Source organism: Barbus barbus, assembly GCF_936440315.1.
Source record: "Barbus barbus genome assembly, chromosome: 21".
Classification (NCBI taxonomy): Eukaryota; Metazoa; Chordata; class Actinopteri; order Cypriniformes; family Cyprinidae; genus Barbus; species Barbus barbus.
Window position 1 is genome coordinate 30986792 of NC_136749.1, and position 16609 is coordinate 31003400.

Genomic DNA, 16609 nt, shown 5'->3' on the forward strand with positions numbered 1-16609 from the left:
GAAGACTTCCTCACCAGCTGCCTTCACTATCAACACATTAGAAAGACATTTTATCCCAAATTTGAAACACTTTGCCCTGACTTCAAAATGTTAAAGGGATAGTTCACCCAGAAATGAAAATGTGGTGTTTATCTGCTTACCCCCAGGGCATCCAAGATGTAGGTGACTTTGTTTCTTCAGTAGAACACAAATGAAGATTTTTAACTCAAACCGTTGCAGTCTGTCAGTTATATAATGGCAGTCAATGGGACTCACGGCTTTGAGAGTAAAAAAACATACACAGACAAAACCAAATTAAACCCTGAGGCTCGTGACGATACATTGAGGTCTAAAGACATGAAACGATTGGTTTTGTCTGTGTATGTTTTTTTACTCTCAAAGCCGTGGGTCCCATTGACTGCCATTATATAACTGACACTGCAACGGTTTGAGTTAAAAATCTTCATTTGTGTTCTACTGAAGAAACAAAGTCACCTACATCTTGGATGCCCTGGGGGTAAGCAGATAAACATCACATTTTCATTTCTGGGTGAACTATCCCTTTAAACAAGAAAACACAATTTTAATATTTATTAGGTGAAAAACAAGATTGTATCTTACTAGCAGCATGATACATTGATGCCTGTCACAAAAAGAGGGAGGAGTCAACAAATCAGTGATGCGCCCACATCATGTGACACTGAAGACTGGAGTAATGATGCTGAAAATTCAGCTTTGATCACAGAAATAAATGAGTTTAACAGATATTCACATAGAAAACAGCTGTTTTAAACTGTAATAATATTTCACTATTTTTACTGTGTTTTTGATCAAACAAATGCAGCTTTGGTGAGCAGAACATTTTTTGATAGTAACCCAGAATGTGCTGGCTATCATGAGAAGAGACTCACGGTGATGTGCAGACGGCTGAACGTGTCTCTCATGTGGTTGAGATAGTCCGGCAGAAGCTCTAGAAGACAGGAGGCCAGAAAGACCCCGCAGGCCAAACACGACGCCAAACTCAAAGCCCTCTGCCGAGAGCCTTAAAACACACCAACAGACAAATGAATCCCTCTGAACAGGACGGGACGGCTTCATTAATGAGCAGTGCTGGGGAGGAACTAGGTACATCTAACTAAATTATGTCATTTAATTACTAAATGAATGTAATTAAAATCAGTTACAATTACTGAGGGGAAAAAGGTGTAATTAAATTGCAGTTACTTCTGAAAATGTTAACGATTACAAAGAGGGTTACATTTATTTCCCAAAATGCACTGACTTCTCTAAAATATGAGAGCAATGTTTATGGCACATGCTTATTCTATAACTGTTATATGTATATGCTTTATTTATTTTTTAAGATTAACTGTTTTTTCCCCAATGCATTGTTAGATGCCAGTGTTTCCGGTCGTAGATATGCAAAGATTTGATTTCAAAACTAGTATCATAGCTATTAAACTATTTCTTGTTATGATTTTAAATCTGTATTTAACCTCAGAATGATCTGAAAGTAAAAACAGGTGCTAAAGTCTGATTTTGTGCTGGCTGTGCTTTAAAATTAAATTATTAAATCAAGTGATGAAGGATTTTGTGAAATAAAAGTATTTTATTAAAAAAAGTAAGTATTTTAAAAAGGGTAACTTGTAATCTGTAACCTATGACATTTCCAAAGTAACCTTCCCAACTGCTCATGAGAAAGTTCCTATTATAGTTTTGTGATACTAGAGTGAAATGTGACTCATTGATTTCTATGTAAGCTTCATCATCATCTTCCTCATCAGACCTGGATCTGAGCTGAAGCGTGTCGCCCGTCTCAAGACACACACCGGACTGAAACCACACAGCAGACTGAAGCACAGCATCAGCACCAGTGTGAGGAGCTTGATGTGAAGAAGCCCAGGAGAAACACCTGAGGAGTCCATCGGGAGCTCACCTGCAGCACACCTGAGAACATCCAGAACACACACATCACCTGCAGCACACCTGAGAACATCCAGAACACACACACACATCACCTGCAGCACAGCTGAGAACATCCAGAACACACACACATCACCTGCAGCACACCTGAGAACATCCAGAACACACACACACATCACCTGCAGCACACCTGGGAACATCCAGAACACACACACATCACCTGCAGCACACCTGAGAACATCCAGAACACACACACATCACCTGCAGCACACCTGAGAACATCCAGAACACACACATCACCTGCAGCACACCTGAGAACATCCAGAACACACACACATCACCTGCAGCACAGCTGAGAACATCCAGAACACACACACATCACCTGCAGCACACCTGGGAACATCCAGAACACACACACACATCACCTGCAGCACACCTGAGAACATCCAGAACACACACACATCACCTGCAGCACACCTGAGAACATCCAGAACACACACACATCACCTGCAGCACACCTGAGAACATCCAGAACACACACACATCACCTGCAGCACAGCTGAGAACATCCAGAACACACACACATTACCTGCAGCACACCTGAGAACATCCAGAACACACACACATCACCTGCAGCACAGCTGAGAACATCCAGAACACACACACATCACCTGCAGCACAGCTGAGAACATCCAGAACACACACACATCACCTGCAGCACACCTGAGAACATCCAGAACACACACACATCACCTGCAGCACACCTGAGAACATCCAGAACACACACACGTCACCTGCAGCACACCGGAGAACATCCAGAACACACACACATCACCTGCAGCACACCGGAGAACATCCAGAACACACACACGTCACCTGCAGCACACCTGAGAACATCCAGATCACGCACACATCACCTGCAGCACACCTGAGAACATCCAGAACACACACACATCACCTGCAGCACACCTGAGAACATCCAGAACACACACATCACCTGCAGCACACCTGAGAACATCCAGAACACACACACATCACCTGCAGCACAGCTGAGAACATCCAGAACACACACACATTACCTGCAGCACACCTGAGAACATCCAGAACACACACACATCACCTGCAGCACAGCTGAGAACATCCAGAACACACACACATCACCTGCAGCACAGCTGAGAACATCCAGAACACACACACATCACCTGCAGCACACCTGAGAACATCCAGAACACACACACATCACCTGCAGCACACCTGAGAACATCCAGAACACACACACGTCACCTGCAGCACACCGGAGAACATCCAGAACACACACACATCACCTGCAGCACACCGGAGAACATCCAGAACACACACACGTCACCTGCAGCACACCTGAGAACATCCAGATCACGCACACATCACCTGCAGCACACCTGAGAACATCCAGAACACACACACATCACCTGCAGCACACCGGAGAACATCCAGAACACACACACATCACCTGCAGCACACCTGAGAACATCCAGAACACACACACATCACCTGCAGCACACCTGAGAACATCCAGAACACACACACATCACCTGCAGCACACCTGAGAACATCCGGAACACACAAACACACACACACACAAACTCTACTATAGTTCAGCAGGACTTACCAAAACACAGACTGAAGCAGAAGATCCGAGTTCTGTGCTGCTGGATCTCCTCTAGATCATCTGTGCAAACAAACAAACTAAACAAGCGTTATCCGCACATTAACGAGCTTATGTTCGTATTTGATAGATCAGATGAGCACTCGAGGTTGAATGGTGTTGTTTTGCTGAGGTTTGTTCCAGTATGTGCTCCACTTCTCCTGTTTTCGGGAAACTGACGGTCGGTGAGTCACCATATCCGAATCTGAATCATCTCAGTGAACGATTCAATTGTCTGACTGATTCACAACTCATTCGCGGATTTTGGAATCGTGTATTAGCCTACTAACAAAGACAATAGAATAAAGAGACTTCGATACTACTCTCGCTATTTTGCATCATATCTTTCTAAAGCTAGAATAGAAAGAGTAGTATAGTGTGCGGCTCCGAACTCAACAATACAACTCAAAAGATTCATTCAAAAGATCCGACTCAAACGAGTGATTCATTTGGGAACCGGGTACCTATATGAGTCACAGCTGTCCACAACTCGTCCAAACATGCACAAGGAACATTAAACATCTGCCTGCAGCCAATGATTGTGTGTTTAATACTGTGATATATACCAAAGGAACCTAAAGAATCCCGTTATCAACATGGTATTGTTAAAAAATATATATTTACTTTAAAATTTTAGTACTGCTGCTGAACATTACATGCATAACACGAAACATTATGTAAGCAGTTCGAGTAGAGACAGAATTTCATAAACATAATCAATAGCTGAGATCGATTCTAGTGAACAGTATTGTTTTTGGAAGTTGAGTACATAAAAACGGTCTTTATGAGTCATTTATAACACAAAAAATTAAATATTCATATATATTCATATATACTATTATTTTTACTCATGATTGGTAATAGAAATCCTCCTCGTCGATCTCGATCTCTATAAAATTATTACAGATTATTTCTATGTAATCACAAACGAATGTGATTGGTCCGTCCTTAGTAGCGCGGAGAAAAGTAACATGTATCACGTGACCTCACTGTATGCGTGTGTTGTTTTAGAAATGTCTGAAAAATAATTTACACTTGAATAGCGACACTGAGAAACTTTAATACACGTTTAAGTGAAAACAAACAGTCACGATTTAACAGCGAATAATTATTTTTTATTCTCTTCATATCTGAGCAGAGGCGCGTGACGCGCTATTGGTCAGCGTCTCTCCAGAGCCCCGCCCACACGCTCAACACGCGGAAGTGAATTACTCTGAATCAAATGAACCAGAAGATCCGGATCCATACGGAGAAATATCCGTGTTTGCTCGCAGAATAAACCGAAGACGCGTGTGTGAAGGATGCGAGGAGCAGATATCGTGTCCGGGGACGTTAAATCCACCGAGCGAGTGAGTAAAGCGTGCAGAAAACACCGTAAACCCGCTGTGTTTACAGTGATTGACAGCTGACACACAGACACATTCATCTGATCTAATCTTCAGCTGTTTAATAACACATGCTGGTGCTGTATGTATTCTGTCATGCGAAACTAAACCGGAATTATCTGCTGTGACAGACTTTATATGTGATTATCACTCATTTTAAAGTGAGTTTAGTGAACTGGAGCAAAGCGTCTCTTATTCCTGTTTACCAGGATCTTCACATCCTCCTACAGAGAGAGAGACAGAGAGAGATAGAGGGAGGGAGGGAGAGGGAGAGGGAGAGAGAGAGGGAGAGAGAGAGAGAGAGAGAGGGAGAGAGAGAGAGGGAGAGAGAGGGAGAGAGAGAGAGGGAGGGAGAGAGAGAGAGGGAGAGAGGGAGAGAGAGAGAGAGAGGGAGGGAGGGAGAGAGACAGAGAGAGATAGAGAGGGAGGGAGGGAGATGGAGAGAGAGAGGGAGAGGGAGAGAGAGAGAGAGAGAGAGAGAGAGAGGGAGGGAGGGAGGGAGGGAGATGGAGAGGGAGGGAGATGGGGAGGGAGGGAGATGGGAGGGAGGGAGAGGGAGAGAGAGAGAGAGAGAGAGAGAGAGAGAGAGAAAGAGAGAGACAGAGAGATAGAGAGAGAGACAGGGAGGGAGAGATAGAGAGAGAGACAGGGAGGGAGAGATAGAGAGAGAGACAGGGAGGGAGGGAGAGATAGACAGAGGGAGAGAGAGATAGAGGGAGAGAGAGATAGAGGGAGGGAGGGAGGGAGGAGAGAGAGAGAGAGAGAGAGAGAGAGAGAGAGAGGGAGGGATGGATGGAGGGAGGGAGGGATGGATGGAGAGAGGGAGGGAGGGAGGGAGGGAGGGATGGATGGAGAGAGGGAGGGAGGGAGGGATGGATGGAGAGAGGGAGGGAGGGAGGGAGGGATGGATGGAGAGCGAGAGAGAGACAGAGAGAGGGAGGGAGGGAGATGGAGAGAGAGAGAGAGAGAGAGAGAGAGAGAGAGAGAGAGAGGGGGGGGGGGGGGGGAGGGAGGGAGGGAGAGGGAGGTAGAGTTAATTGTTGAAGGATCAGAGCTCCTCCTGGTCAGGTGTCACTGAACCTGAGACAGAAGCATGTTTGTCATTTGATAGAAAACTACTGTAAAAGTAGCTGGACAATATAAACAAAACCATTGTGTTTTCATGCACTGGTCAGATTTTGGGTTTTGCTTTTTCAGACTAGTGGAAAGAAAACATACAAAATACACATTTAAATGTTTGTTTTTATAATTAGTTTGTTCCAGTCCATATCATTAAAGCTGTGGGTTTTTCTCCACATAAGCAGCTCTTACATGCACCAAGCTTTAGGTGTTCTTTAATGTGTGTTGTAGGATGCTGAGGAGGTTCTGGAGAGCGGGCTGCTCCTGGAAGAGTCTGGAGGAATACTGTACGCTGGGCTGGAGACACACACGGAGGATTGGAGCATCGAGCCGCGCTGTGTGAGTGAATAGAGGAGTAATCCAGCCACAAATGAACATCAGCTGAAAATATCCTCACCCTTGGTCCTTCAGATTTGTAGAAATGTGTCTCTGCATCAGTGTCTCAGCAATGGATGCTCTGCAGTGAATGGGTGCCATCAGAATGAGAGTCCAAACAGCTGATAAAAACATCACAATAATCCACACCACTCCAGTCCATCCGTTAACATCTGGAGAAGATAAAAGCTGAAACTAATCCAGCATTGAGATGTTTTTAACTCAAATACCATAGAGTTTATAATCCATAATAACTCTTCCTCCAATGAAAAAGTGTTCTGGTCTGAATCAGGAGAGAAATCTGCACAGATCAAGCAGTGTTTACAAACCAAAACAGCTCTAAACAAATATGTGGCTGGATTTTGATGTGAGAGACAACAGCAGATGCACTCTTTCACTGGAGGAAGCTGTCTTCCGTCTGTCCTGAAGCGTCTTTCTCTTGTGTTCCAGAGTTTAAACGACAGTGAATCTGAGGAGGTTCTGAACGCCATGAACCCGAACGAGATGTACACGTCAGCGGTGTGCGACAGCGACAGCGGTCTGTCTGAAGATCAGTCCTCCGACGGAACCCACGAGCAGAACCCTGGGAACACCGTCTATCAGGTGGTGTATGACATCAGCGGTGTGGGCGGAGCCTCGGAGCAGGAAATGCCACATATGGACGTGATCTCCATCGAGCTGGGTGAGCAGCATCATGGGAAATTCTGCTAGTAAACATGATTATTTCAAAATAAGTTGATTAATATGAACAGATGGGAGTGTATTCCATCGAGATGACAGGAGGTCTGTCTTTAAAGGTTTGTCAGTGATTGATGTTCTCATGTGTCTTTGTTCAGACGAGTGGAGCTCTCAGATGCTGCTGGCCGACTCGTGTGTGGTCAACGAGCTGGTGTCGTCTGTCAAAGTGGAGAGCGTTTCTGCTCACGACGTGCAAAACATTCAGAACCACGATGGTTTTTTGGTACGTTTGTTGTGATGAGTTGAGGTGAATGATGAGGCTTTAGCTGGTGATGATTTAACTCTCCTCAGGTTTATCCTGATCTCCAGCTCACAGATGAGGAGCAGAAGCTGCTGGATCAGGAAGGAGTCTCACTGCCCAATAACCTGCCCCTAACAAAGGTGAGTGAGTGAGTGAGCGTGTGTGAGTGTGTGTGTGCATGCGAGTGAGTGAGTGTGTTAGTGCGAGTGAGTGTGCGAGTGAGAGTGCGTGCGAGTGCAAGTGAGAGTGCGAGTGAGTGTGTGTGTGAGTGAGATTGAGTGCGTGCGAGTGAGTGCGTGCGTGTGAGAGTGAGTGAGTGCGTGCGAGTGAGAGTGCGAATCAGTGAGTGCGTGAGAGAGCGAGTGAGAGTGCGTGCGTGAGAGTGCGCGTGTGAGCGAGTGAGTGTGCTAATGAGTGAGAGTGCGGGTGAGTGAGTGTGCGAGTGAGTGTGCGCGTGAGTGAGTGAGTGAATGTGCTAGTGCGCGCGAGAGTGAGTGCGAGTGAGAGTGCGCACGCGAGTGAGAGTGAGTGTGCATGTGAGTGTGCGAGTGAGTGTGCGCGTGAGTGAGTGAGTGAGTGAGTGTGCTAGTGCGAGTGAGAGTGTGTGCGAGTGAAAGTGTGTGTGTGTGCGAGTGAGTGTGCGAGTGAGTGCGTGAGTGTGCTAGTGAGTGCGTGAGAGTGCGAGCGAGTGAGAGTGCGCGCGTGAGAGTGCGCGCGTGAGCGAGTGAGTGTGCTAGTGAGTGAGTGAGAGTGAGTGCGGGTGAGTGAGTGAGAGTGCGGGTGAGTGAGTGCGGGTGTGAGTGAGTGCGTACGAGTGAGTGTGCTAGTGAGTGCGAGTGAGAGTGAGTGTGCGAGTGAGTGTGCGAGTGAGTGTGCTCGTGAGTGAGTGAGTGAGTGTGCTAGTGCGAGTGAGAGTGCGTGCGAGTGAAAGTGTGTGCGCGTGTGAGTGAGTGTGTGAGTGTGCTAGTGTGTGCGTGAGAGTGCGAGCGAGTGAGAGTGCGTGCGTGAGAGTGCGAGCGAGCGTGTGAGTGCGAGCGAGTGAGTGCGTGCGTGAGTGTGTGATTGTGCTAGTGCGAGTGTGAGCGAGTGAGAGTGCGTGCGTGAGAGTGAGTGCGTGCGTTAGTGAGTGTGCTAGTGCGCGCAAGAGTGCGTGCGAGTGAGTGAGTGAGAGTGAGTGCGCGAGTGCGTGTGTGCGAGTGAGAGTGTGTGTGCGAGTGAGTGTGTGCGAGTGAGTGTATGCGAGTGAGAGTGTGTGCGAGTGCGAGTGTGTGTGCGTGCGAGTGAGTGCGTGTGCAAGTGAGAGTGCGTGTGCAAGTGAGACTGCGTGTGCGAGTGAACGACTGTGCGAGTGAGTGTGTGTGTGCGAGTGAGAGTGTGTGTGCGTGTGAGTGAGTGTGTGCGAGTGAGAGTGTGTGTGAGTGCGAGTGAGTGCGTGTGCAAGTGAGAGTGCGTGTGCAAGTGAGACTGCGTGTGTGAGTGAACGACTGTGCGAGTGAGTGTGTGCGTGAGTGAGTGTGTGCGTGTTGTGATTAATTGAGTTCTGTCTGGACTGATCTCTCTCAGACTGAGGAGAGAATCCTGAAGAAAGTAAGACGGAAGATCCGGAATAAACTCTCGGCGCAAGACAGTCGCCGGAGGAAGAAGGAGTATATAGACGGTCTGGAGAGCAGGTGAGACACCAAAACACACTCTGTCTTCATCTTAATGCTTGTCTTTATCTTTCATCCAAATGGTTTTTTAAAACCGCTTTCCTTTCCAGCTGACATCTCTGAGGCCGTGTGTGATTGCAGTCAGTAGATGTGAAATGGCTTGTGAAAGTCTGAACTCTCTCGTTGTGTGTGTGTGTGTGTTTCAGGGTGGCGTCGTGTTCAGCTCAGAATAAACAGCTGCAGAGAACCGTGGATCAGCTGGAGAAACACAATGTGTGAGTGAACTGAACACTGTCTTATAACAACACCAGGACTCGTAATATAGCTCTGCAAAATTTATGATGATTTGCAAAAGAATAAAAGGTCTAATATTACCTAATCTGATGATGCTTGAAGTTCAAAAATATCAATAAAATTTTTCCATTTTATAGTTTTTTTTTTTTCAAATTATATATTAAGTCAGGGCTCCAGACAAAAAAATCGAGTAAGGAGCCATTGGCTCCTATAAAAGAAAAACTTAGGCGTCAAATTATTTTTTTAGGTGCCACAGAATAAAAGTGGTTTATTTTATTATTATCATTTTATTTTTCCCCCCTATTTTAACATTTCAATCATTTTGTCATGTGTTTATGTCTTATCTTTTCTAGGCTTTATCAGCATTTTAATCCATCTTGTAGATGATCAGGTCGACCGGGGGACTAAGGTTCACTTAAAGTGTGAATTAAATGTCTTTTACAACGTGAAATATACAGTCACAAAGAATTGTTCGTTACACAGAATCTGTACCAATATCATAAGCATCACTTGGCCACTGAGTGCAGTGCATCCTATAAATGTTGTCACGTCTTTCACACATTCAGTCTGTTTTTCTTCATTAGTAAAATGCAATTTTATAGGAGGAGTTGAATCATGTACAACAGAATAAGTAAAAATATTAATATGCAACAGCGCATGAATATAGCAAAACGCTCCTCTTTATAGTTATTTTTCTAGCTGACTGATGAGTTTATGGACACTGAGTGGTTATTCTGAGGTAAATGTATTACAATGCAATGTTTACAAGCTTTATACATTTCCTCAGTTTGAAACACTGAATGAGCTTTTACATAAAACAGTTGTAGCCTACTATAGGTTTTCTTATTGCCTACCTTTTGATCATGTTCATTTCATACTATAGTAGTAAATGGAAATATATAATGGGTTCACTTGCTGCTTTAACTGAGGTGCTAAAGAGATCGCGCCTGAGCATTAAGTGCGATACTCTCCGCTCGCGCGATCCGGACGCATACAGGGACCGTGTGGACGCGGGGTGCTGGTGTTTATATTACCCAAAGTGTGCGCTTGTGCTCCGCATTAAAGAGCACCCAAACCGCATCATTTGAATTTCGTAGCATTTTAAAGCTGATACTTTGTTTATTAAAAAGTAAGACAGCACAAAGCTTTTTGCGATTACTGGATGGCAAGTGCGCTTCAAATAACAGGAAGTCCATGCATTAACAGAACACAGCATATAGACTAAGATCTCGATAAGAAGATCGACCGGACACGTGTAAATGCATCTGGTTGTTGAAACCACATATGGTAATTTTACTCCTCCCATAATATTAAAATAATAGACGTGTGAGAGCGTTTTATAGGCTATATGGCATGTTATAGTCAGATATGACAGCGCAATGCAACAAGCATCACCGCGGATGAGTAGCGGAGTATTTCTTCAGCAAGCGACGCGCAAACTGAATGAACCTGAAAGTAAGCCGCAGACGCTCAACACACAATCTTCTTCATTAAAAGTAGCGAGACTAGCCTATCTTTCCAGTGCTGATGCCGCGCGCTCTCTTGATATTGAAATTAGCTGATAATTAATAAAATTATCCATTGCTTTCATTGACGTGAACTCCGTTATATTTGCATATGAAGCGGGAATTGAAGAACGGATTTATATCCGTTTTGCGAAGACACATTTATGTGGCCAAGTGTAAATGGGGAAACGTTTTAACAAATCATATAGATATCCGATCAGAGAAAATGCATGAAGTGAGCAGGTGTAAACAGGCCCTTTCAGGTCTCTCTCACTGCGTTCAGCAGACTGTGTGCGGCAGAGACGAGGACTGTTTGAAACTCTTTTCCAGTAAAACTTTGATGCGCATCGTCTTATGTAAGTTTAATACGTGAACATAACAAAAGATGTGAGCGCAAAACAATCGGGAAAAAAGTCCTTTCATGCAAATTATATATAGTCGCCAGTGGCGACCTCAGCAAAAACTTCACTCGCAAATTAATATTTTTGGTCGCAAATGCGACCATTTTAGTCGCAGTTTGGAGCCCTGTTAAGTTATCTATAAAGTAAAGTAAAAAAAGTCGTGACGTATTGTCAAGTATGGTGACCCATACTCGAAATTGGTGCTCTGCGTTTAACCCATCCAAGTGCACACACACAGCAGTGAACACACACACACACTGTGAACACACACCCGGAGCAGTGGGCAGCATTTATGCTGCGGCGCCCGGGGAGCAGTTGGGGGTTTGGTGTCTTGCTCAAGGGCACCTCAGTCGTGGTATTGAGGGTGGAGAGAGCGCTGGACATTCACTCCCCCCACCTACAATCCCTGCCAGCCGGAGACTCGAACCCACAACCTTTGGATTACGAGTCCGACTCTCTAACCATTAGGCCACGACTTCCCCCACGACTATCAGCTTTAATGCAATTTAAATGTTAACATTTTCAGTTTTAATTACAAAAAGTCGTATTCAAAATTTATAATTTAATTTAATCTAAAAAAAGAGTGGAATAATTGTTCAAATTCTCCAATTAATGCAAAAATAAGCTTTTCTCAAAATCTGATTTTCTGTGTGTTTGGCTGCAGTAAAAGCAGAATCATCTGCTCATTTTTGCATTTTCTTCTGTCTCTGGATCATGATTCTGTCCTTGAAATCAGGATTAGATATTAAATAACGTCATGCATGTGAAAACAGACTGAGAATTGATCAGATGGTTGTAATGTGACTTAGATTCAGACAGGAATCATGTGTTTGTGTGTTTTTCTGGTGTTTAAGGGAGAAAACAAGACTAATTCACACACCAATGATTCTCAAAAACAAAAATGCATCATATATTAGTGAGAGAAAGCAAAACAGACACTATTTCTGTCATCAGCAAAACAGAGAAAGCATTGGTTTTGATTCAGCAGATGTGATGCAGTGATGGTGTTCCTCATATTTATGCTCTATTGAGACATATATTCCAGATTTGATGCAGTGTGTGTGTTATTGTGTGTGTTTCAGGTCTCTTGTGGCTCAGCTGCACAAACTGCAGTCTTTGATCAAGCAGACGGTCACTAAAGCTGCGCAGACGAGCACATGCATCATGGTTTGACCTCTCTCTCAGATCATTAATGCTCTCATGTGCAGCCGTGATCTCACGAGTGTGTTCTTCCTCCTCACAGATCCTCATCTTCTCTCTGGCTCTGCTCATCTTCCCCAGTTACAGTCCGTTCAGCCGCCGCTCGCCGTCAGTGGAGGACAGTTACGCTCCGGCCGCCGGTGAGTTTCTTCTCCAAACAGCTGACTTCTACAGTATATTATGGGGGGAAAATGACTCTGGAAGTCGATGGCTAGCAGCAGCTGTTTGGTTACCAACACTGCATATCCGCTGGGACATGTCAATCAGTTGCCATGGTAACAAACCATAACACAAAATATGCTGCATCATTAAATATTCAGAATGGAATGAGGAAATTTAGCAACAGTGTATAATATATATAATATATATGTATGTATGTTGTTTTAGATCGTTTTCTTAATTTAAGTATGTAAACTAAAATCCTTTAAGTGTGTAAACTAGTGCTGTCAAACAATTAATCACATCCAAAATAAAAGTTTGTTTACATAATATATGTGTGTACTGTGTATATTTATTATTTATATATAAATACACACACATGCATGTATATATTTAAGAAACATGTTATGTATATATATTACGTGTGTGTGTGTGTGTATATATACATACACATAATAAACACAGTACACGTATATATATTATGTAAACAAACTTTTATTTTGGATGCGATTGTTTGATAGCACTAGTGTAATATTACCAATTTCAGTTTCATTTGAAATTTAAGTTAAAATAAAATGAAAAGTTTAGAATTACACTAGTTCAAATAAAGTTTAATAATGAACTGGTTAAAATAGGATTAAAAGCATACAGTTAAGCTAGTTAAATAAAAATGCAATTGAACATTTAGACTAGTTAAAATAAAGAAAATTACAAATAAATTTTGAATTCAGCTATAAATCAAAATTAAATTCAATGCATAGAGTTTAGTTAAAATAAATAAAAAATAAAATTAAGGCCTGGGGCCTGTTACATAAAACAAGTTTACCAAACAAGCCAAGCTTATTTCATTTAGTCTGACTTATTCTGAACCAAATCAACGGACAATAAGCCAGACTACTGGATATAAACCAGGCTTATTTGGTAAACTTGTTTCATGAAACAGGCCCCTGGTTTCACAGACAGAGATTAGACTAAGACAGGACTAGATCATAGATCAATTATGGCATTTAAGTCATTTTTATTAACGTGCCTTAGAAAAACATTACTGGTGTGCATCTTGAGACAAAACAAAGGCACTGATATATTTTAAGATCAGTCAGTTAAGTTTCTTTCAGTTAAAACAGCTCAGACTTGCACTTTATGCTTAAGCCTTGTCTCTGAAAGCTTAGAATCACACTAGCACAAAAAAATGAAAAGCTTCTAGTGAAAATAAATCAAATTTGAAACTAAATAGTTGTGTATGTAATGTTTAGAATCAAGCTTTTGTATGAGCACCTAACACCCAGCCAGAGCCAGCTCCAGTAATACTGGTTTGAACACAGATATGATGTTTATTACAGTGCTTTAAGCGCTTGACTTGAGTAGTATGCAGTGTCTCTGAGTGACGGCTGGGTTTTATTGTGTGCAGTGATTTCCAGAAACATCTTGAATGACGTGGAGTCTCTTCCGCTTCTGGAGGATCCTGGAAAAGACGATCCGATGTCTCCAGAGCCTCTGTTGCTCCCGACAGAAGCCAGACCTGCAGACGCAGACGGGCCACAGCAGACGGAGACGCAGGACTGGACTCGAGAGCAGAGGAACGGCTCGGCCGCAGACGCAGACGCAGACGCAGCTCTGTCTGTCAGTTTAACAGCTCCGGTGGCTGCAGCAAACGCAGACGCAGCCAAACTGCCGCATGCTGATGAAATGTGAGGCGACTCGACCTGTTTAACTGCGACGGGTGTGGATCGTCTGAAACAAAGCCAAGAGAACAGCTTCTCTGACATGCCTTTATTTATTCCCTCTGAACACAGATACAGGTGTGTTTCACCTTCATCATCATCATCATCGGATTATAATCGTTATGTGCTTTAGCTCAGAGAGTCACAACCCTACAATAATCTGTTTGTGTGTTACATAGTGCTGTCAAACAATTAATTGCATCTAAAATAAAATGTTGTTTGCATAATATATATGTGTGCTGTGTATATTTATGAATATATAAATACGCACACATGCATGTTTGTATATTTCAGAAAAACATGTTATGTTTATATATAAATTGTATGAATATAAATATATACGTGTAAATATTTTCAAAATATATACTGTGTGTATTTATATATACATAATAAACATACAGTTCACAACCATATATTATGCAAACAAAAACTTTTATTTTGTATGCAATTTAATCATTTGACAGCACTAGTGTTCCAGACAGGTTTAGTGCTGTTTTGAGGGGTTTTTTGTTTAGTAAAGCTCGGATATCACTGCACACGTGTAAACAGAAAAAATGGCACAAGATCAGATTTTTCTGTGGTTTAATTTAACTTAAAATCTGAGTTTTGAAGGATGATGCATCACACTGAAGACTGCAGTAATGATGCTGAAAATTCAGATTTGATCACAGAAATTGCTATTGTAAATTGTAATAATATTTCACATATTTACTGATTATACTGTATTTTTGATTAAAAGAATGCAGCGTTGGTGAGCAGAAGAGACTTTGAGAAAGGTTCTGAATCTTACTGAACCCAGATGTTTGAACACATGTGTATGTCTGAGCTTGTTTTTCTCACCGGAGCGTCCTCATGAAGCAGACGTGCCTGTGAGCGTCGTACTAAACCCCAAGGCTTCTTCGCTTTTGCTTTTTATAATGGCTTTTAAAAGCTGAATTAGCACAAGTCATACTGGGTGGAGTTTAAGATAAACGGAGATCAGGGTTTAATAGAAGTGGTGAAAAACCAGAGACCTGGGCCAAACCGGTTCAGAAGCGCTGGTGTTCATTGAAAGATATGTGATGTTTTAATGCTTCAGACCGTCTGAGGGTGAATGGATTGGGCCTCTTTTCTTATTTTATTGTCTTCTGAATAAAAAAAAGTCATTTGTAACATGTTTTGTTGCTGGTTTTGTTTATTTGAGCCACTAACAATTAATACAGTATTTAGTCTGCACTGCAAAAAAAAGCTGTTTGTCTTGTTTTCCAGCACAAATGACTAAACATTGTTAAATAAAGAAACATTTACTGGACATACAAAATAACTGAAGACGTGCAAAAAATGTGAGATTATACATAAAACCAGAACAGATTGGGCTCAGAATAAGTTTCTTTTTCTGACTCCATTAGCAGATATTTGGTCTTGTTTTAATTATAAACGCAATTCATTAAACAAGACTCTTTTTTTTAAACAAACAGCACATTTCTACATGCATCTTGATATACTCTATATATACAGAAACAGTTCCATACGTGTAGTTTGTTAAAGTATACTGTACTCTATTCTGTCTGTTGCTTTTAAACGTTTAATCTGAGAAACTACAAACTAAAATGCTATGCATCAACACAAGAATCACTATATGTTTAATGATTTTAACTAAAAGATTCAACTGTTAATAGAATACATCAGTGGCAGGCACACAATGCATGAAGACCTGCTGGGTGGAAACCTTTTGAATTGGGTGATCAGGGTAAATTGTACTTATTTTGTCTTCTGGGAAACATTTAAGTATTTATGTAGCTTCTTAAGTACAGTACCAAATGAACTGCTCAGAACCAACGAGGGACTCATGAACAACTCTCACAACACAGATCATCAGAACACAACAAGATTCAGGGGTGTGTAAACTTTTGAACGGGTTCATTTCTTTATGAATTCACTTATTATTTTGTCTTGTGGAGTATATATACATCTGTTATGTGAAATAGCGTATTCAGGACAGTACTAAATAAAGGCAAGTCCCATAGTCTCAAATTATTATTGCTTAACTATAAAGTTAATCAAGACAAACCTCGAATGTTGGTTTAAGTCTCATTTCAACCTAAATAACCTATTTCACAATGGTCTGGTTTTGTGTTACAAACATATAAAAGTGACATTTATAAGGTACACTGAAAAAAATGGTACAGAAATCATTTTCACTCAGAAATTATTACAAACAATTACAAAAACAGCAAGAAATTAAATAAACGTGAAG

At 42.3% G+C, this 16609-nt stretch overlaps 2 protein-coding genes across 3 annotated transcripts in view; one reads left to right on the top strand and one right to left on the bottom strand.

The window, feature by feature from the left end:
• The window catches only part of LOC306887697 (zinc transporter ZIP1-like), a 6102-nt gene extending 2301 nt beyond the window's left edge, over positions 1–3801 (bottom strand). The window contains exons 1-3 of the mRNA XM_079445657.1: positions 3551–3801; positions 1766–1926; positions 891–1021 (exon numbers count right to left, since the gene is read on the bottom strand). Coding sequence (XP_079301783.1) covers positions 891–1021; positions 1766–1904 — 270 coding nt within the window. The 5' untranslated portion in view covers positions 1905–1926; positions 3551–3801. The remainder of the gene's footprint in view (positions 1–890; positions 1022–1765; positions 1927–3550) is intronic.
• A 957-nt stretch (positions 3802–4758) lies between these two features.
• On the top strand, positions 4759–15592 carry LOC306887544 (cyclic AMP-responsive element-binding protein 3-like protein 4). Of its 2 annotated transcripts, none has more exons than XM_079445370.1 (10): positions 4759–4935; positions 6322–6429; positions 6916–7147; positions 7302–7426; positions 7495–7584; positions 9008–9114; positions 9300–9368; positions 12376–12460; positions 12537–12633; positions 14061–15592. In XM_079445370.1, the coding sequence occupies exons 1-10, from the start codon at positions 4888–4890 to the stop codon at positions 14342–14344; spliced, it is 1245 nt and encodes a 414-aa protein (XP_079301496.1). In that variant the 5' UTR covers positions 4759–4887; the 3' UTR covers positions 14345–15592. The 2 variants fall into 2 exon arrangements, with proteins under 2 accessions (XP_079301496.1, XP_079301497.1); XM_079445371.1 differs by having other exon boundaries at positions 7513–7584; positions 14061–15529.
• The last annotated feature ends 1017 nt before the right edge of the window (positions 15593–16609 follow it).

Bases quoted from the DNA above. Each gene is read 5' to 3' on its own strand.
- LOC306887544 (XM_079445370.1), top strand. From the start codon at position 4,888: ATGCGAGGAGCAGATATCGTGTCCGGGGACGTTAAATCCACCGAGCGA. The intron at 7,148-7,301 runs GTGAGCAGCATC...GTCTTTGTTCAG, and splicing joins CGTGATCTCCATCGAGCTGG to ACGAGTGGAGCTCTCAGATG. The intron at 9,369-12,375 runs GTGAGTGAACTG...TGTGTGTTTCAG, and splicing joins CAGCTGGAGAAACACAATGT to GTCTCTTGTGGCTCAGCTGC.